This window comes from Hyperolius riggenbachi, chromosome 8, assembly GCF_040937935.1.
Source record: "Hyperolius riggenbachi isolate aHypRig1 chromosome 8, aHypRig1.pri, whole genome shotgun sequence".
NCBI lineage: Eukaryota > Metazoa > Chordata > Amphibia > Anura > Hyperoliidae > Hyperolius > Hyperolius riggenbachi.
In genome coordinates this window covers 35,696,464-35,718,636 of record NC_090653.1, presented here as the reverse complement: position 1 = coordinate 35,718,636, position 22,173 = coordinate 35,696,464, and the positions used below count along the sequence as shown (strand labels likewise).

Genomic DNA, 22,173 nt, shown 5'->3' with positions numbered 1-22,173 from the left:
GTATATGCCCTTAGTATAGGTTAGATAGGTGTATGCCCTCAGTATAGGTTAGATAGGTATATGCCCTCAGTATAGGTTAGATAGGTTAGATAGGTAGATGACCCCCCCTTCCCTATAGCCAAGAGGGTGTGCGCAGCGGCAGGGGGAGAGAAGTTTCCACTTACCTGCCTTCACCCTGCACGCAGCTTCTATCTTGAGTTAGGGAACACACCTGTCTTTCAGTTTTCTGCACGCTTTTTTCTGCATACTTTTTCTGCACACCAAGGGCTTGATTCACAAAGCGGTGCTAACCTACTTAGCACGTGTAAAGTCTTTAGACGCGCTAACCAGGGTGCTAAGTAGGTTAGCACCGGTTTTCTCAATCAGATCGCGCGCTAAATACCGCGCGCAAAGTCCTATGCGCGCGCTAAGTCCCATAGGCTTTAATGGGCACTTCGCGCGGAGCGCCCTGCGCTCTGTGCAGTGCGTGCGTAAAGTTTTACGCGAGAAAAGCTCGTTTAAAAGTGCTAAGGGGGTTTTCACAGGCGTGCTAACAGTTAGCACCGCTTTGTGAATCAAGCCCCAAGTGTGTTTCTATGCAGGAAAACGCGCACATTTTTTCACAGCAGCTGATGTAATTGATAGAGAAAACTGACAAAATGTGCAATCATCATGCAGAATGTCAGGTTTTTTTTGCTGCGTGTGAACAACATATTAAGTGTGAACTAGCCCATTGATTTACATGAGTTTTCAGTTTTTCTGTGCAGAAAACGCGTACGAAAACAGTCAAGTGTGTTCCGTGCCTTAGCATCTCCTGGCGGCAAATCGGTAAGAGCTCCGCCTGTGATGACATGCGGTTACGTCATCACAGGGGGCGCGGTTACCATAGCGACAGACGCTAGGACAGGAAGTAGATAGAAGCTGTCAGGATCGAGGAAGGTAAGTTGGAAATTCTCTCTCCCCGCCACTCCGCCTGGTGCACGCACATGCCACCCGCACGCCCGCTGCCAGCAGAGAGCGAGGCCCCCCGTAGTGTGAGGCCCCAAGCGGGGCTTGCCTTGCTTGTATGCTGGTGGTGCCCCCGTTGATGGGAAAAGAAGAGAAAAACAGGCTATGAGAGCAGAGGCTAGTAGCACTGGGCCACTCACATAGGGCAGCCAGGTAAGTTATAATCACAGGAGGCGAAGTGAGTGCAGCGCTGGATTACAACCATGCAGGGCACCACACTAAGCAATGAATTGCCTCCCTCCACCACCTCCCAATTTATTGGCTGAAAGGGTCCCTTCAACCCCATCTGCACTTACCACTACTGCCCTCACCGCCACCTGCACATACCACTTCTGTACTCACCCAACCTGCACATACTACTAATGTCCTCAGCCCAACCTGTACATAACATTACTGCCCTTTATCCACCTGCACATACCACTACTGCCCTCACCCCACTTGCACATACCACTACTGCCCTCACTTCACCTGCACATACCACTAGTGCCCTCACCCCCACCTGAACATACCACTACTGCCCTCACCCCACTTGCACACATCACTACTGCCCTCACCTCCACTTGCACATACCACTAGTGCCCTCACCCCCACCTGAACATACCACTACTGCCCTCACCCCACTTGCACACATCACTACTGCCCTCACCTCCACCTGCACATACCACTAGCGCCCTCACTTCACCAGCACACACCACTACTGCCCTCACCCCCCCACCTGCACATACCACTACCGTCCCCAGCCCCACCTGCACACACCCATACTCACGGCCGCTACTGCATTAATTTACATAACAACGTAAATTAACACAGTAGCGGCTGCGAGAGAAGTATCACGATAGCGATAATTCAATCGAGAAGGGCCACCCATAGTAAATGTTATGCGCATTGCTAAGGAAGCAATGCACGTAACTAAGGAAGGCACACTGCTCTGCTATGTAAGGCGTGCATAGCACACACTGCACAACATTAAAGGACAACCGAGGTGACCTGTGACATGATGAGATAGACGTGTATGTACAGTGCCAAGCCCACAAATAACTAGGCTGTGTTCCTTTTTTTCTTTCTCTGCCTCAAAGAGTTAAACATCAAGTATGCAAATGACATTTTCTGTCTGGGCCAGGACCGGGTCAGACTATAGCGTAACCCTTACTGATAAGGAATGTCCTGGCAGAAAATGGCTATTGAGAACAGGAAATAGATAACAGGGTCAACAGTTCATAGATTTTAGCTCTGTCATACTTTAATGACTATACATAATAAATTTAGGCAGCGCTAAATAATAAAAATATTAATATTTAATCGTAATTCGCTCAGTTGAAAAATTGACAATAAAATAACTCAATGAGCCCTATTCACTAGCAATTAGATGTAACAAATGCCATACACATCCATGCACCAATCACCTCCACACACCTACTGCAGTAGGAAAAAATTGGTGAGTGCACTAGTATAAAAAAATATGTAAAAAAATATACAAAAAATATAAAATAGATATAGATTCATAGATTATAGCAGCAAACCATTAGATTGTATCATAATTAATAGGTAGTCTAGTTGATTTAAATTGGAATTATCTTCAGTGTGTACAACGTAAATAGTCCTTGCAGATTCCATATAGGTTGATGTAAAGTATCTCTAATGGAAATTTCCACACTTAGCAACGATTAAGGAAAAGCAGTATATGAGGCAGAAATTTCCGTGATGAAGGTGAATCTTCGTAAGGTAATACTCACGATCCCTCAGGAGGATAAAGTGATGGTATCCGGAGCCGCTCGATCCAGTGTGTCCCGGCCGGTGACTACACAGGAGAGTCTGAGACCCACTGAAGATGGATTAACAGCGGTGTCGGGCTGGCTTGCCCGGCTCCAGCGCGGGTGATACAGCGTCCCTTTGCCTGCTTCAGAAACGGCTCCCCGGATCTCCGTGGTGTGTTAGTGAGACACACCTCCTTCCTCAATAGTCGTGACGTCACTAGATGATTAGCCAATCGCTGACGCCTTTCGAAGGTAACGTCCTTCTTTCTCAAAGCTGGCTACGGGTTGGAGGGGTCTATCTTTTAAAGGGATTTATTATATATATACATCTATCCATTAGGGGTTCTGGGGACACCCCATTTAGGCGAGCTGCTGATTACTAATTAGGCGCACTACTGACACCTTTTTATACTTTAATGACTATGTCATTGAGAAGAAACAATAAAATAGTAAAAACTTAAAAAAGTAGATTTAACCTCTATGGCGTTCAATTTCCCCAGGATTTCTGTGCAAAAAGTGGTTCAATTAATTTCATATAATTTTCAAGTATATATTTTTTTTTAATATTGGAATTCAATACAGGTTATTTTATTGAATTCAGTACAAAAAAAAAAGTTTGTCGCCACATGTTAATGATGCTGCGTGACCCTAGTGTCATCAACACCAATTGCCTGGGAACATGTTATCGCCAAGGGAGAAGCAATTCCACCAAGGGACATGTAAAAAGACACTGGGGATGCTATTGGAGGTACACGACGAGGGATCAGCTTGCCAATGGTGAGTATAAGCCCCAGTATAGGTTTTCCAGCTATAGTTGCCCCCAATATTGGTAAGCCAGCTATAGGTGCTGCACTATAGGTAAGCCAGCTATATGTACCCCAGTATAGGTAAGCCACTGATAGGTGCCATAGTATAGGTTAGCAAGCTATAGCTGCCCCAGTATAGGTTAGCCAGCTAAAAGTACCCCAATATAGGTTAGCCAGCTATAGTTACCCCCCCCCCCCCCCGTATAGGTTAGCCAGCTATAGGTGCCATAGTATAGATTAGACAGCTATAATTGCCCCAGTATAGGTAAGCCAGCGATAAGTGCCACAGTATAGGTTAGCCAGCTATAGGTGCCACAGTATAGGTTAGACAGCTACAGTTTCTGTCTGAGTCGGGACAGGGTCGGACTGGGTCAGACTATAGCATAACACTCACTGATAAGCAATTACAGCCATAAAACACTTTCCTGTTAGTAAATGGCGTCTGAGAGCAGCAGGAAAGTGATAAAAAGGGTCAATAATTCATAGATTTGAGCTCTGGCATACTTCAATAACGGTGTCATTAAGCAGAGACAATGAAACAGTAAAAAGAAAAAAAAACATAAAAACTACACTCACCTAAAGGATTATTAGGAACACCTGTTCAATTTCTCATTAATGCAATTATCTAATCAACCAATCACATGGCAGTTGCTTGAATGCCTTTAGGGGTGTGGTCCTGGTCAAGAATCTCCTGAACTCCAAACAAAGTCAGAATGGGAAAGAAAGGTGATTTAAGCAATTTTGAGCGTGGCATGGTTGTTGGTGCCAGACGGGCCGGTCTGAGTATTTCACAATCTGCTCAGTTACTGGGATTTTCGCTCACAACCATTTCTAGGGTTTACAAAGAAAGGTGTGAAAAGGGAAAAACATCCAGTATGCAGCAGTCCTGTGGGCGAAAATGCCTTGTTGATGCTAGAGGTAAGAGGAGAATAGGCCGACTGATTCAAGCTGATAGATGAGCAACGTTGACTGAAATAAACACTCGTTACAACCGAGGAATGCTGTGAAGCCACAACACACACAACCTTGAGGTGGATGGGCTACAACAGCAGAAGACTCCACTGGGTACCACTCATCTCCACTACAAATAGGAAAAAGTGGCTACAATTTGCACAAGCTCACCAAAATTGGACAGTCGAAGACTGGAAAAATGTTGGCTGGTCTGATGAGTCTCGATAGAGTCAGAATTTGGCGTAAACAGAATGAGAACATGGATCCATCATGCCTTGTTACCACTGTGCAGGCTAGTGGTGGTGGTGTAATGGTGTGGAGGAGGTTTTCTTGGCACACTTTAGGCCCCTTAGTGCCAATTGGGCATCGTTTAAATGCCAAGGGCTACCTGAGCATTGCTTCTGACCATGTCCATCCCTTCATGACCACCATATACCCATCCTCTGATGGCTACTTCCAGCAGGATAATGCACCATGTCACAAAGCTCAAATCATTTCAAATTGGTTTCTTGAACGTGACAATGAGTTCACTATACTAAAATGGCCCCCAAAGTCACCAGATCTCAGCCCAATAGAGCATCTTTGGGATGTGATGGAACGGGAGCTTCGTGCCCTGGATGTGCATCCCACAAATCTCCAACTGCAAGATGCTATCCTATCAATATGGGCCAACATTTATAAAGAATGCTTTCAGCACCTTATTGAATCAATGCCACATAGAATTAAGGCAGTTCTGAAGGCGAAAGGGGGTCAAACACTGTATTAGTTTGGTGTTCCTAATAATCCTTTAGATGAGTGTAGATTTAATTATAAAATAAAACTGTGGGGTATCTAAAAAAGTAATTTGTAGGAGAAGGAGGATAGATACTGTGAGGATATATTGGGGTGAGGATGATATGTACGGTAATATGCAGAATATAGCCACCGTATGGTATAGCACAGAAGCGTATTTTTCATTTTTCAGCTGCATCACAGGTGTATATCAGCCAGTCTGGCTTTGAAGGTAGTGGCAGTGAGCTTCATGGACACTGGTAATGTAATTCTGTATGTAGATGTACATTACCTCTGCCCTCATTGTCCAGCAGGGGAAGAGGTGTCTACTGCTAAATAGATGCCAATTGAGGAAGAATAGGCTGGTCGGCATGGCTTTTGAACTCTGGAGTCAGCCATTGTCCCATTATACAAAGCAAGACTACCAGAGTCTTGGGGACAGGGGAAGCTGACACAGGAAGGGTTGAAATTTTACATGACAGCCAGCTGGAAGGGGTTTTGAAATCTCTGCAGACTTTAAAAACTGAAACAGGAAAGCTTTGATATGCTAGGAAATAATGTTGAGGAAGCCTTAATCAAGTTTTCACCTGGAGTAGAGAAGCATTTTGATGTCTGTTAGGATACAATCTTACCTGGTGAAATCTGCAACCTTCAAAAAGCTAAATCAGGAACCCTTTAAAGTTCGCATATCACAGGAAGGCTAGGACAAGCGTTCTGTGATGTCACAATCTAGGAGATTGCATTAGTTCCTGGGGGCTGGACATTAAATGCCCCAGGGGACACTTCGGACTATATAAGTTGGTCCAGGACAGTCACAGGGATCTTCTCCTGGAGATAGCGCATAGCTAGGGAAGAACTCGACTCCTGGTCGAAAAACGGCGTTCTCCCGTCAAACAACATTCTAACCTACGCTGGTAACGTTCTTTTTCCCCCGTTTATTTTACGCAACCAGAGTGTTGCGTAAAATAAACATGTTTCAAGGGATCGAATACCTGGAGGCAGACATGATTGAGTTAAATACACATCAAAAGTCCCAGGCAAAAATCTAGATTTCACATAAACCCCTATTTTAAGGTCAATTTTCAATTACAGGCCTACTCTGCTCTCCCCCTCCTCCCTTCCTCCCGGAGGGTCTCATCTGCCAGAGAATTATAGTATTTCAAAAGCCAGCTTACATACCATGTCTGGGAATTGAACCCAGGTCTCACTGTGTGGTGTGGTGAATCTACCTGGCTATCTGGGGTTCTCTTTGGACAACTGTTGAACACAAAAGGCAAGGCCATGCCTGGCTGCAAATCCTTAAGCAGTGGCTGGATGGTGTAATGGTTACGGGCTCTGCCTCTGACACAGGAGACCAGGGTTCGAATTTTGGCTCTGTGTGTTCAGTAAGCCAGCACCTATTCAGTAGGAGACCTTAGGCAAGTCTTCCTAACACTGCTACTGCCCACCAGGATGGATTTTCAGATCTGCAGATGATTATCTGATCTGCAGATGAATGTCAGTTAAAGGGGAACTGAAGAGAGAGGTATATGGAGGCTGTCATGTTTATTTCCTTTTAATCAATACCAGTTGCCTGGCAGCCCTGCTGGTCTATTTCTCTGCAGTAGTATCTCTTAAAACCAGAAACAAGCATGCAGCTAGTCTTGTCAGATCAGACTTATAAGTCTGAACCACTGAAACACCTGATCTGCTGCATGCTTGTTCAGGGGCTATGGCTAATAGTAGAGGCAGAGGATCAGCAGGGCTGCCAGGCAACTGGTATTTTCTAAAAGGAAATAAACATGACAGCCTCCATATACCTCTCTCTTCAGTTCCCCTTTAAACAAGGTGTGTATGATGATCTGCAGATCTCATAGACTATGAATGCAATTTGCAGGAATGGATTTTTGGCAGGAACAGATCTTTTGTGTCTGTACAGCATCTGTGTGTACAGCATCTTGCAAAGATTTTTTTCTGATGGGGAGTTCAGCTCCATAGAATAGACTGTGTAGAGTATGGCTCTCATACTACATGGAAGGGGGTAAAATTGGTCTGTGATCTTTCATTTTCAAAAGACTATGGTCTGATGTGTGTATGTGGCCTAACTCTCCCTAGCAGAGTGTGTGTAGCAGCTGTCCCTTAACTAATTAGTGTAGGCAGACGAGTGAGTAAAACGGCACAAGGACCTTGTCTTTTATAAGGGGGGGTGGGGCTCCAGGCGTGAGTGCAGTCTGATTGGCAACAATATGCCTACTGACTGTGATGTAGAGGGTCAAAGTTCTGCTCCATAGAGCATTATGGGGCGAATCGAACTTCCGCAAAAGTTCGCCTTTCCATGGCGAATGCGAACCACCGAAGTTCGCCTGGAACCGTTTGCCGGCGAACCATTCGCTACATCTCTATCCAACATGTTTCGCAACTGTCTCATTGCTCATCAGGGGCATGGGGACTAAGAGGCCAACCAGTGTACTCCTTTCCTTCAGTTCCTATTGGTTCAAATTGCCATGTGACGTGCCCGTCCCCCTTTCAGAAATGACAGAAGGTGGGACGGGCACCCCACATGATACTTGACTAGCGCTGCCACTACTATGTCAATTAACGTAAGCTCCTGGAGACTTGAGCGGGAGCGAGCACGCACGCAGCCGCAGCCTCGCTGAAGGGATGATTAGACCAGGACCGGCGGCGGGGAACGGGTGATCGTAGGAGGACGGCGTGGGACATGACAGCTACAGGGGGCCGATAGAAGCCCCAGGAAAGTGTCTGTTTGTGTTTTTGTTTTTTACTCCAGAAAACTCCTTTAAGCGTGCATGCTATGATTCTGGCAGCGCGTGCTAAATTTACCTCGAGCTGAACTGCGCAATACTGTCTAATGAATAAGCCCCCATGCACTTACTGAACCTCCCATATAAACTATCAAAGCCATGTACAGTGTATGCTCTCTCTATCTCATCAATAATTTGGGCATTTAAATAATTCATAACTTGAAATCTACAGTATGTTCTATATGATATTTGTGTTGTGCTGTATAGATAGATAGACAGGAAGATGTGTGGAAGAATGGTCTTACCTCCTGTCTGGTTGAATCGGTGCATCACTGTCTCCACATTATTCTTCATAACAGCCTCATTGGTTTGAGCCATGTGTGTGTTATATTCCCAGTACTCTGGCTCCAGTTTCTTCATCCACTCAGTCTTGGGCAGATCCCGGCGGGTGTCGCTGTTATAATTAGTTATCTCCCGATCATCCACATATCCCACTACAGAGACTACAGGAAGCCCGGATCCAGGAGCTGAGACTGCTGTGTAATAATACTGCAGAGAGTGACTGTCTGAAGAGACAACATACAGAGAGAGGGATTAGTGCTGTCAAAGAAAGAAAAGCAAAGCAGAAAGAAGTGCAAAGCAAAATGCATACAGTCATGTGAAAAAATGACACTACAGAAAGTACTGTATTTTTTGGACTATAAGACTCACTTTTTCTGCCCCAAAAAAGGGGGGGAAAAAGTCACTGCGTCTTATAGTCCAAATGTAGGGAGTTCCTGACTGGTGAACGCCTGCGAATTGAACCTCCAACCCGCCGCAATGTCTGGGACTCCCTGTACTGTGCCCATGCTGAGGACACAGGGGGACAAACTGAGGACACAAGGGGGAACCAAAGGGGCATAGAGGAAGACACAGGGGGACAAATGGAGGACACAGAGGGACACAAAGGGGCATAGAGGAGGACACAAGGAGAACAAAGGCGGACACAGGAGGACACAAGAGGCGCAGAGGACACAGGGAGACACAAGAGGTATAAGGGGGCATGAAGTACAAAGGTGGCATAATTCATGAGATGCCCCTTCACCATGGATGCACCAGGTTTAGTATACATTTTCCCCCTGGTTTTTGTCCTCTAAACCTAGGTGCGTCTTATGGTCAGGAGCGTCTTATAGTCCGAAAAATACGGTAATTTAAATGTAGGTAAACAACAAAGATTAACCTTGGTTTACTGACTGAACGAAAGATAGCTACAAAAATGTGTATTCTACAAATATTAGGGCACCCTACTCACTAATACCTAGTGTGGCTGTCTTTGGCTGAGATAACTGCAGTGAGAAGCTTCTTGCAGCCATAAACCGGTCTGACATTAGTGTGAGGAAAGTGTGCCCTACTCAGGCTCGTACTGACCCAGCGATGTGCCGATATAATGATCGGTAGGCCTTTTATATACACTATGACGTCACCTGTCACGTGACGTTGTGGGCCCCTCTCCTCTCTGCACTCCCTGTGCTGAGCCAGCAGCGGCTTAGTGGAGGCAAAGGAGAAACTTCCCCGGCCAGCAGTCGCATCATGAATAATGCTGCTGGCACAGGAATATGAGTAGACGGGCCCTGGATGGCTCCAGGGAAGCAGTGAGTCATGTGACAGTCACATGACTCACAGGCACACTGATGCGTGGCTCTCAGCTGCAGCGCGGGATTTTCAAAGAGATGCGAGAGAGCTGGCTGGCCGGAGCTGATGCTGGGCTGTGAAGAAGGAGATCGTGAGGCCAGATAACAGTGATCTGCCAGGAGAGAAGGAGGGAATATCCCTGACGGAGCAGAGGCAGATAAGATAAGAGCGGGCAGTGACAATGGAAGAGGGACAGAAGCATTGCAGAGAGAGAGTGCACAGCTATTACACATGTATACAGGAGGAGACAGATAAAGAAGGACAGAAAATATAAACAATAACTAAGCTGGTAAAAGAATGACAGAGGAAAGATGAACTTGTAGACAGCAGAGAAGACCAAGCAGGAAGAGAATGCAGAGAAAAGAGCAGAGATCATCTATGCAGATAGTTTGCATTACAACTAGGCCACTGTATACAGACAAGAAGAAGGCTGGTGAGTTCTGTATGATGTATTGCCACAACTGTTTTGGTCCACATGTATGCTTAACCACTTCACCACTGAGGGGGTTTACCCCCTGACCACCAGAGCAATTTTCACCTTTCAGCGCTCCTTCCATTCATTCGTCTATAACTTTATCATTACTTATCACAATTAAACGATCTATATCTTGTTTTTTCCACCACCAATTAGGCTTTCTTTAGGTGGGACATTATGCCAAGAATTATTTTATTCTAAATGTGTTTTAATGGGAAAATAGGAAAAATGTGGGAAAAAAATTAATTATTTTTCAGTTTTCGGCCATTATAGTTTTTAAATAATGCATGCTACTGTAATTAAAACCCATGAAATGTATTTGCCCTTTTGTCCCGGTTATAAAACCATTTAAATTATGTCCCTATCACAATGTTTGGCGCCAATATTTTATTTGGAAATAAAGGTGCATTTTTTTCAGTTTTCCGTCCATCCCTAATTACAAGCCCATAGTTTATAAAGTAACAGTGTTGTACCCTACTGACATAAATATTTAAAAAGTTCAGTCCCTAAGGTAACTATTTATGTATTTTTTTTTATTGTACATTTTTTAATTTTTTTTTTATTACAAAAAAAAAATTGGGAGTGTGGGAGGTAATGAGTTAATTTTTTGTGTAAAAGTAATTTATTTGTATGTGAAAAATGTGTAGGGTGTAGTTTTACTATTTGGCCACAAGATGGCCACAGTAACTTTTTTTTTTAATGCGACCTCCAAGCGTCCTTCCGGAAGCTTGGAGGAAGTACTTGGAGGCTGGGTAAGTTTGTATCGTTTCACAATGATCGCGCTGCCCATCGGAGAGCAGCGGATCATTGCGGGGCTAAGATCAACGAACGGGAATGGATTTTCCCGTTCATTGATCTCCGGGCGAGCGGGCGGCGGCGTGTTTACTAGCAGCGGGCGGCGTGTTTACGAGCGGGAGCGCGGGCAGCGGCGGGAGCGCGGAAAGTACGGATTTCTCCGTCCCTGGGGGTTGAAAGGATGGAAAAAGGGACAGAGAAATCCGTACGGGCGGGGGTAAAGTGGTTAAAGGAGTCATCAGGCAAAGTAAATGACAGCCCATTTACTTACCTGGGGCTTCCTCCAGCCCCTCGCACCTGACTGCCCACGCTGACAGCTCCATTCTCTGCCACCGGCCCGGGGTCCCCGCACAGTGCAGAGGCCGACCCCGAGGTGGTCCTTACTGCACCTGCGTAAAGGGTCACTGTGAATCAAGCCTACGTTGTCCACAGCGGACAACGTGGGCTTGATTGACAGCGGCACTTCACGCAGGTGCAGTAAGGACGACCTCTGGCTCAGCCTCTGCACTGTGCGGGGACCCCGGGCCGGTGGCAGAGAATGGAGCTATCAGCGTGGGCAGTCAGGTGCAAGGGGCTGGAGGAAGCCCCAGGTAAGTAAATGGGCAGTCATTTACTTTACCTGATGACTTCTTTAAAGGAAACATCCAAGCAGCTAAAAAAAATGAACTCTACTTACCCCGGGCTTCCCCTGACAGCCTATGTGTCCTTCGCCGCAATTCCAGTGTCTCGGGATCCGCTCCATTTCAGATGCCAACCTCGCCAGATCGGTCCCTACAGCGCCTGTGCGAGTGCCGCTGTCACGCTCACATGGTCTGGAGTGTTCTGCTCAGGCGCAGTAGAGGCCGACCTGGCGAGGTCGGCTTCTGAAACAGAGCGTATCCCAGGACACCGGGACTGCAGCGAGTGACATAGTGGCTGCCAGGGGCTGGAGGAAGCACCGGGTAAGAAGAGCTCATTTTTTTTTTAGCTGCTCAGATGCTGCTTTTAACCTCAGTGAAGAGTCTAACTGATATTTAAATGTTTCTTTGTGAACTCTGGCTTTGCCTGAACAGAGCGTCTTCTGCAGCACTTTACAGAGTACATTGACTGTCCTCAAAGGAGCTCACACTCTTATCCTACTATAATAGTCTAATACCCTACCATATTATTATTATGTATTTATATAGCAGTGACATCTTCTGCAGCACATTACAGAGTACATAGTCATGTCACTGACTGTCCTCAGAGGAGCTCACAATCTGATCGTACCATAGTCATAATATAAAGTCTTACCACATTATTAATATTATTATGTACTTATATAACATGGACGTCTTCTGCAGCACTTTACACAATAAATAACCATGTCACTGACTGTCCTCAGAGGAGCTCACAATCTAATCCCTACCACAGTCAGTCTAATGTCCTACCATATTATTATTATGTATTTATATAGCACTGACATCTTCTGCAGCACTTTACAGGGTACATAGTCATGTCTCTGACTGTCCTCAGAGGAGCTTACAATCTAATCCCTACCATAACCTGTCCAGTGTTCTCCCCAGAAATTATTTCCAGCCGGGTGGCAGAAAAAATTAGCCGGGTGTGGCAAGATGAGAGAATGAAGAGCCGATGCTTCTGTGCGCAACTCTGCTTACAGCATAGGGGGAGGTGAGCTGATAACAGCCGGGTGCTCACCAAAACTAGCCGGATGGAGCACCCGCCTAAAAGAGCCTGGGGAGAACACTGCTGTCTAATGTCCTACCATATTATTATCTAATTATATATCACTGACACCTTCTGCAGCACTTTACAGAGTACATAGTCATGTCACTGACTGTCCTTAGAGGAGCTTACAATCTAATCCTACCATAGTTATAGTCTAATGTCCTTACATATTATTAGGATTATGTATTTATAGAGCATTGACATCTTCTGCAGCACTAAACAGAGTAAAAGGGACTGTATAGGGGAGGGAGGGGGACCACTATGCAACTAGGCGATGCTGTTATGGGGACCACTAGAGTAGGGCATGTGTGCGGCAAATCATGGGGCGCGTGGGCCCCAGGCTGAAGTTTCTCTGGTGGGCCCCCAGTGTCCCAGTCCGACCCTGGCCCTACTTGTCAATGCAGAATTCTTTCCCAATGAGATTAAGAACTAAGCTTTGACTTGGCCCCAACAGGATTCTAAATTTCTTCGTTTTCAGCCACTCCTTGGAGGATTTTTTTTGGAATTGTGTGGGTTAGTGGGATGTTGCAGGGTCCAGATTCACTTCAGCCTTCATTTTCTTACAGATGGTCTAAAAGGCTCCTCTCTCTAATACACATCAGAAATTATGGTGGATTCTATGATGGTGAGCTGGCCAGGACCTGCTGCAGCACAGCATCTCACTTCCACCACTATGGTTCACAGTTGGTATAAGGTTATTTTCCTGTAATACTGTATTTGGTTTATGCCATGTCCTCTGTTTAGGTGTGCAAATAATTCAATTTTAGCCCCATCTGTCCCAAGAACATTATTGAACACAAGTCCTGGTCCAGTGATAAGCCAAAATGCTAACATTATTTTTGGGTTTGTTTTTGCAAAAATAATGTTAAATTCGACTTTTGAGTGAAAATGCCACCGAAAATTATTTTGTAATAACTGTGATTTTTCACAATTTTCACACTAAAATAAAACAAATAACGATTTTGCGTTTCCGTGAATGTTCGCCATATTGCATGTTGCTATGCAGGGGGCAGAAGGACGATGAGTACGTTCGACAGAGCTGTTTCCAGCAGGTGGAGGAGTGATGAGAACAATGTCATCATGCGGTGTTTAGGCATCACTAAAGATCTGACATGACAGATCTTTAGCGATAGTCATATGGTGACTGTACCCACCTGACGATTTGTTGTGTATTGTTCATTACCAGCAATTTTGTCATAACACTGGTACCCAACCTAAGGCCTGGATCTAGTTTTGCACTTTCCAATTCAAAGAGAAGGTCACTTAGCTCTTGCAGCTTGTGATTATCCTTGTCAAACAATTTTGGGAAAGTTCTCAGTCTCTTAAACAAGGTGTCTTTAACGGCTTCTGGGCTTCCATAGACTTGCTCAATTCATTCCCACACAAGGCTAAGGTCCATTGCTGGTGCCTCAATATTGGTGGATTTAAAGGATACCTTAGCACTAGTCAATTTTAAAAATGGGGGAGCAGGAATGTGCAGCAAGCAGTCCTCATGCCCAATGCTCCCCCGTTCCTCTCTGTCCCCCTCTATTATCTTTTAAAGCCCACACCCCCAAAGCTACTTCCAGGTAGGCCAAGCAGTGCGCAGGCACTGCCCAGTGACGCGCATCCTTTATTCACGCACCTGCGGCCAGGAGCGTTCTGCGCACGCGCACTACATAGTCATGACATGGAGGAACGGGGGAGAGCGGTTGGTATGAGGGCTGCTTGCTGTCTCTTCCTTTAAGTCTCTGAATCTGACCTGAAACCTGAAGCCCTAACCACTTGATTAGCAGATGGGCTGTGTCACATGTAGTGTGGTTCCAGCATGTAGGAAATAAGGCTTGCTACCTGATTTACATTATCGTACACTGCATGTGATTTTGACTGCCGACAATTAGCTGCTGTCAAGCTGAATGTAGGCTGAATGCTGCATAAAACCTACACTGCAAAAAGGAAAATTGCCTGTGGGAAACCATGGGGGTTTGCCAAAAATCAAGTGTGACCCCTGCCTTAAAGTACAAATGGTAAAATCCATTTAAACAGGATGTTCAAGGACTGCCAGAATGAGTTGGTACACGTCTTGCTCTTGCCTCTAAATAGATTGCTCTAAGATGTTCAGTTTAGCTATGGTCTCCTATCCTTCCTTCTGGAGAACTTCTGAACTGGCCTCTACTTACAGACAAGCAGCCTGTCTGCTAGCGGCTCCTGCCTGTCTGCTAGCGGCTCCTGCCTGTCTGCAAGCGGCACCTGCCTGTCTGCAAGAGGCACCTGCCTGTCTGCAAGAAGCTTCTGCCTGTCTGCAAGAAGCTTCTGCCTGTCTGCAAGAAGCTTCTGCCTGTCTGCAAGAAGCTTCTGCCTGTCTGCAAGAAGCTCCTGCCTGTCTGCAAGAAGCTCCTGCCTGTCTTCAAGAAGCTCCTGCATTTCAGAGCAGCTCCTGCCTGTCTGCGAGCAGCTCCTATCTGTATTCGAGCAGCTTCTGCTCATTTTCATGCAATGTTTTTTCTCATTCAATATATCTAACAGTCACTTATTGCTTGCTTCTATTCGCTTTTCAGGTGGCTTTACTTTACCTTTGGAGGCTTACTCCACTATGACAACTTTTTCAGCAGGAATAGATCATAATCCTTCAGGTTTCTCTTGTGAGTCCATTTATGCTGATTTGACAGAGTTTTGGTATAATATAATATACATTAATAATAATCAGGTATGTGAGCCTTGACAGCTATACAGTTCACAGCAATGTAGCTTGGAGACCCCAGGCAGTATTTGTTACATTCTCTGAGCTGCTCTGATTCCATCAGAAAGTTCTGGAAGGCTCTAGAAATCATGCAAGCTTATATGTCAAAAACCCAATTAGACTCCTGCGCTAAGGTAGAATAATTAGTCCAGTTTAGCTAATGAAGTAGATAAAAACAAGAGTCTGCCTATATTAGCATCACATAAAAAAGTTGTTTAAAACTCATTGAATGTCACCACCGTAAATCAGATTTCAAAAGGCCATCAGCATAGTTCCAGGAAGCAATCTCCCCACACACACACACACACACATACTTCACACACACTATGAGATCCCCCAATCCAACTAATGCCAACGCACTGTTCAGCCTTAACCACATAAGGACCACAGTCTTTTCACCACTTAAGGACCAGAGCCTTTTTTTCCATTCAGACCACTGCAGCTTTCACGGTTTATTGCTCAGTCATACAACCTACCACCTAAATTAATTTTACCTCCTTTTCTTATCACTAATACAGCTTTCTTTTGGTGCTATTTGGTAGCTGCTGCGATTTTTAGTTTTTATTATATTCATCAAAAAGACATGAATTTTGTCAAAAAAAATTTTTTTTTTTTACTTTCTGTGCTGACATTTTTCAAATAAAGTAAAATTTCTATATACATTTTTGTCCAAATTTATTGTGCTACATGTCTGTGATAAAAAAAAAAAAAAAAAAACATTCAGTGTATATTTATTGGTTTGGGTAAAAGTTATTTTGTTTACAAACTATGGTGCCAAAAGTGAATTTTCCCATTTTTAAAGGGAACCAGAGAGGAATGCTTTGGGAAAATAGAAAAAAAGATTTTATACATACCTGGGGCTTCTTCCAGCCCCATAAGCCTGGATCGCTCCCACGCCGCCAACCTCCGCTGCTTGGATCCGCCGGTACCGGGCCCGTCACTTCCGGCGGACGCGGCCAATTGTCCGCATCACAGGGGCTCCCTCCATACCCGTGGCGAAAATCCCAGAATTCAAAAGATAAACACACCCTTGTCTCTCACCTGGAAAACTACCAAAATGCGATCACCAAGAAAAAAATCCTTCTACCTATCACAGGAGATCGCAAAGCCCGCCAACAGACCAGCCCAACTATTCCGCACAGTTGATAGACTATGTAATCCATCCTGTCTAAAACCTACTATAACTCCCTCAAAGGAGCTATGTGAGAAATTTGCTTGCTACTTTGCTGACAAAGTATCCTCTATTCGGGCTCTCATTCAATCCACAGCACCCAAGACTCATGCAACTCCTAGAAATAGCTGCAAAAACAACCTAACACCCTGGACTGACTTCAAAAGTATTAGTGAGGAAGAGATCTCAGACATCCTCCGTCGCCTCCGCCAGACAACCTGCGACCTGGACCCTGGACCAACTAAACATATGCTGAAATGCCCTGACCTGCTTGGTCCAGTATTTCACAAAATAGTAAATTGCTCTCTTCAAGCAGGGAGGTTTCCTACCTCTCTAAAAGAAGGAATCATCAAGCCCCTTCTTAAAAAACCTTCCATGGATCCAGATGCTATGAGCAGCTACAGACCTGTCTCCAACCTCCCCTTCTTAGGTAAAGTTATTGAAAAGGCTGTCTATCTGCAACTTGAAACCAGGCTGTCAGTAAACAACATCCTGGACCCTCTACAATCTGGCTTTAAGAAACACCACAGCTGTGAAACAGCCCTCATCCAAGTCTGCAACGATCTGCTCATGGCAAGGGACAGAGGGGAATGCTCCATCCTAATCCTGTTGGATCTCTCAGCGGCTTTTGATACAGTTGACCATGAAATCCTGCTTAACAGACTGCAGGAGTACTGTGGCATCAGTGGATCAGTCCTCCAGTGGTTCAGATCATTCCTGACTGACAGAACACAGAGAGTATCCCTAGGACCTATAATGTCCAAACCTGCACCTTTACAATTCGGAGTGCCACAAGGATCAATCCTATCCCCTCTGCTGTTTGCAATCTACATGTTGCCACTCGGCACACTTATCCAACGACATGGCCTGACGTACCACTGCTACACCGATGACACACAGCTATACCTGTCCTTTAAACCTGGTGGAACAGACCCTACCCCAAAAATAAACTCTTGCTTAGCTGAGCTACAGGCATGGATGAATGATAACTGGTTGAAACTGAATGCTGACAAAACTGAGGTCCTGTTTGTCCAAAGCCAGCACTCGCCATCAAAACAGCTCTATCCTAAAGCAACACCAATCAGGATTGTGAATTCAGACATAAACAGCTCCAACTTTGTGCGCAGCCTTGGCGTACTAATCGATGGGGAATTGAGTTTCAGAAACCAAATTTCATCTGTAGTTAAATCCTCCTTCTTTCATCTGAAGAACATTGCAAAGATTAAACATCTGATTCCCCCAGAGGATCTTCCAACCCTAGTCCACGCCTTCATCACATCACGGCTGGACTACTGCAATGCCCTTTATGTTGGCCTCCCCAAAAAGGACCTGCGTCGCCTGCAATTAGTGCAGAATTCTGCTGCCAGATTGCTAACAAACCAGCCTCGCCACTGTCACATTACACCGATCCTTCGCTCACTGCACTGGCTACCAGTAGAATGGAGAATACTCTTCAAGATTGGACTGCTGACATTCAAATCCCTGCACAGTCTGGGCCCTGGATACATGAAGGACTTGCTGAAGCTGCACCACACCTCTCACAACCTCAGATCAGCAAGTTCTGTAAACTTGGTCACTCCCAGAATGCACCTCAAAAAATCTGGAGATAGAGCCTTCTGCCATGCTGCCCCTACTCTCTGGAACTCCCTACCACACCCAGTAAAGACAGCACCATCCCTGGAGCTATTCAAATCCAGACTGAAAAGCCACCTGTTTAGCCTGGCATTTCCAGATTTATAAAATGTCTTCCTCTGTACCACGATGGTCTGAGCCATACTTATGCGCTTTGAGTCCCACGGGAGAAAAGCGCTTTACAAATGTTATTTGTTGTACGCATGCGGCTGCGTAGTAAGCGGCTACACGCGTACCTGTATGGAGGGAGCTCCCTGTGATGCGGAGAATTGGCCGCGTCCGCCGGCCGACTGTCCGACTCGCGGCAATGACGGGACCCAGTACCGGCGGATCCAGGCAGCAGAGGACGGCGGCGTGGGAGCGATCCAGGCGCTAACTTGTGACAAAAAATAAAATCTTCTATGAACTCACCTTACACCTAATGGAATACCTTGGGGTGTCTTCTTTCTAAAATGGGGTCATTTGTGGGGTTCCTATACTGCCCTGGCATTTTAGGGGCCCTAAACCGTAAGGAGTAGTCTTGAATCCAAATGTCGCAAAATGACTTGTGAAATCCTAGAGGTACTCATAGGACTTTGGGCCCCTTAGCGCACCTAGGCTGCAAAAAAGTGTCACACATGTGGTATCGCCGTACTCAGAAGTATTATGTGTTTTGGGGTGCATTTTACACATACCCATGCTGGGTGGGAGAAATATCTCTGTAAATGGACAATTGTGTGTAAAAAAATAAAGAAATTGTCATTTACAGAGATATTTCTCCCACCCAGCATGGGTATGTGTAAAAATACACCCCAAAACACATTATAATACTTCTCCTGAGTACGGCGATACCACATGTGTGACACCTTTTTGCAGCCCACGTTCGGCTGAAGGCGGTCGTTAAGTGGTTAAACAATAGTGATGTTCCTTAGTATTCTAAAACCGATGTTCTATCCAACAATCTCGTTCTTAATACAACCAAAACAGTTGAAATGGTCGTGGATTTCAGGAAGCGCCCTTTTTCTCCCGCTCCCGTCCTCATAGAAGGCGGTTAGGTTCCCAGAGTGTCAAGTGTACGGTTCTTGGGCACTACTATCACAAAGGACCTGCGGTGGGGGGAGAACACCAGTTTAATCCAGAGGAAGGCCCAGCAGAGACTGTTCTTTCTGAGACAGCTGAGGAAGTTCAGCATGCCACGGGATTTGTTGACCTGCTTTTACACCGCCACTATTGAGTCCATCCTCTGCTCCTCCATTGTCGTCTGGTACGCAGGCGCTTCCGCAGGTGACCGGATGAAACTTCAAAGAGTCATCTACACTGCGGAGAGGATCATTGGGTCACCTCTGCCACCCCTGGACCTCCTACACACCAACCGTTTGCGGGGAAGGGCGTATAAGATACTGAACGACCCCTCACATCCCGGCTGGCGCTACTTCAACCGCCTCCCCTCTGGCAGCCACTCAGGACTTGTTTCACCAAAACCACAAGGCACAGGAACTCTTTCTTCCCTCAGGCGGTCCTTCTCTTGAACTCACTCACCCTCCCATATGCAAACCCCTAAGGACATGGTCCAGCCCCTATGTCCCGTTTTAGTGCAATGTTATCCCCACTATGTTTGTATGTATTGATGCTTGCTTGTACTGTCTGTTCTCTACTCTCCTTGTCTCTGCCATGTAACCACAAGCAATTCCGGGTGTGACATAGTAGCACTTGGCGAATAAAGTTTTCTGATTCTGATTCTGAAAGTTCTTCATACGGATTGCAATCATCCAAAAACCAGCTTTTATGTTTCCAAGATCAGTCTTTACTCACGCTACAGTACTCAATGTCCGTTTGCTTATCCGGAATCTCCCACTCGCCGCCTCCTCAATGTCCACAGTGCGCACTGCTGGTGGGGTTATTCTCCGTAACTTGTGCTGTTTGCGTAGAAAAGCTACAACTGGCTAGCCGACCAGCCGGTTGATCAGGCTGCCAGGAGCAATTTAATAATTCTCAGCAGGGTAGAGGCTCTGTGCTTCAGGACCCGGAAGTCCGACAGTGACGTCACTCGTGTTGCAGGCAATAGAGCCTACCCGTTTCAAGAGGTACACGCCACCCTCTTTGTCAGGGCATCACCTCTGGCTATCTGGCTTGTTTGAAGTGGCACTGTTACTGGCCTGAGGAAGTAGGCGAGACCCACGAAATGCATTGCCTGTGCAATAATCTTTTTGTTGTTAAATCCTCGTTAGTGTCACCTTCTACCTTCTTATTGTATTGTGTATTTAAAGGGACTCTGAGCAGTGAATAAACACAAAATCTGAACTTACCTGGGGCTTTCTCCAGCCCACCGTAGGTCGAGAGGTCCCTCGCGTCCTTCTGGCTCCTCTCCCAGTGCCTACTCCGAAATGGCTCCCGACGACACCATTACCGAGTGTCAGGCTCCCTCTTTCTGAAAGATGACGTTAGTCGTCACCACGCCGGCCGCCTCGCGTCATCATGGCGGCCGGCGTGACAGTACTGCGCATGCACACTTACACCGAGCATGCGCAGTACTGTCACGCCGGCCGCCGTGATGACGTGAGGCGCTGGCGTGATGACGACTAACGTCATCTTTCAGAAAGAGGGAGCCCGACACTCGGTAACGGTGTCGTCGGGAGCCATTTCTGAGCAGGGACTGGGAGAGGAGCCAGAAGGATGCAAAGGAACCTCCCAACCTACGGTGGGCTGGAGAAAGCCCCAGGTAAGTTCAGATTTTGTTTGTTGATTCACTGCTCGGAGTCCGTTTAACAAAGTTTTATTCATCCTGGGTGCCTCTTCACCCTTTCTCTGCTAAATTAAAAGCATGTTTATAACAACCAAAAACATGGTTTATACTATATGCCTAATTCCTCAGCTGTCTGAAAGTAAATCCTTTATCCACATTTGCCTATGTACAATACATACATGATTCAACTTTCAACCAAATTCAACTTACAAATTCCCAGAACAGAACTACCTGCATTTGATATTTATCTATGTTTCTATGTGGGGTTATGTGTAAGCAAACAAATTGCTGTAGAGACGAAGAGCACATTCCAGTATAACCAGTCTTAGCAGCAGCAGCTCAGCTGAGGCAGCTTTCACCAAGTGTCTCCAGAAACTGAAAGCTGCTTTCTACTGATAAGGAGGTCAGATGTTGGCGGGTCCCTGAGGGGGTTTAAATTTCAAAGTGTTCTCATTACTTTTTTCCTTTTCTTCCAGCAGCCTGTATTACTAATGTTCACTCAGGGCTGTGGAGTCAGTCCAAAAATCCACCGCCTCCGACTCCTCAGTTTAGGATTCCACCGACTCCGACTCCTCGACTCCTCTAATTTGCATATTACAATTTTGTTGATTAAAAGTATGTAACATGAAATTCGTCTCTTAACTGCCAACGCTTAGGAATTTTACAAGACAACTGAAGTGAGAAGGATATGTAGACTACTATATTTATTCCCTTTAGACTAAAACTAGTCCTTGGTAAGAGTACTTGTAAAAGGTACAAACCGGAACAAAGAACATCTATCAGGCCCTAGGCAATGTAAGTGTGGGTACATGTAAGAATGATGTGCAGCTTCTCTGCAGGGGAATGAGGAGATTGTAAACAGACAACACCTCTGTGTTCAATGTACACAGCATTCTCAGTGGATTCCCTGCAGCTCTGTGGAGAGTGCATATGTAGAGTATAGTACTACTGTGTAACAATGTAAACCTGAGACAGATGAAATTAAAGTTTTATACATACCTGGGGCTTCCTCCAGCCGCCTTCAGGATAATCAGTCCCTCATTGTCCTCCACCACCTGGATCTTCTGCTATGAGTCCAGGTACTTGAGCCACTCAGGTGTAGTGCGCATGCACACACTCCGCCGCCAGGAGCATACTACACCTGTGCAGCACTATTGCACAGGTGCAGAATGTTCCTGGCTGTGGGAGCGGCATGCGGCCGGACAGCGCTGACTGGCTGAATTACCAGGACTCATAGCAGAAGATCCGGGTGGTGGAGGACAGCGAGGGAC

General features: G+C 45.8%; 1 protein-coding gene across 10 annotated transcripts in view; it reads right to left on the bottom strand.

Moving 5' to 3' along the window:
* LOC137528712 (class I histocompatibility antigen, F10 alpha chain-like) overlaps nucleotides 1-22,173 on the bottom strand; it is a 318,384-nt gene that overhangs the window by 68,820 nt on the left and 227,391 nt on the right. For 8 of the 10 annotated variants that reach the window (XM_068250216.1, XM_068250211.1, XM_068250212.1 and 5 more), the window contains exon 2: nucleotides 8,316-8,576. The exons of the other annotated variants lie outside the window; for them this stretch is intronic. In XM_068250216.1, the coding sequence (XP_068106317.1) occupies nucleotides 8,316-8,576 (261 nt within the window). The remainder of the gene's footprint in view (nucleotides 1-8,315; nucleotides 8,577-22,173) is intronic. 10 annotated transcript variants of the gene reach the window in all.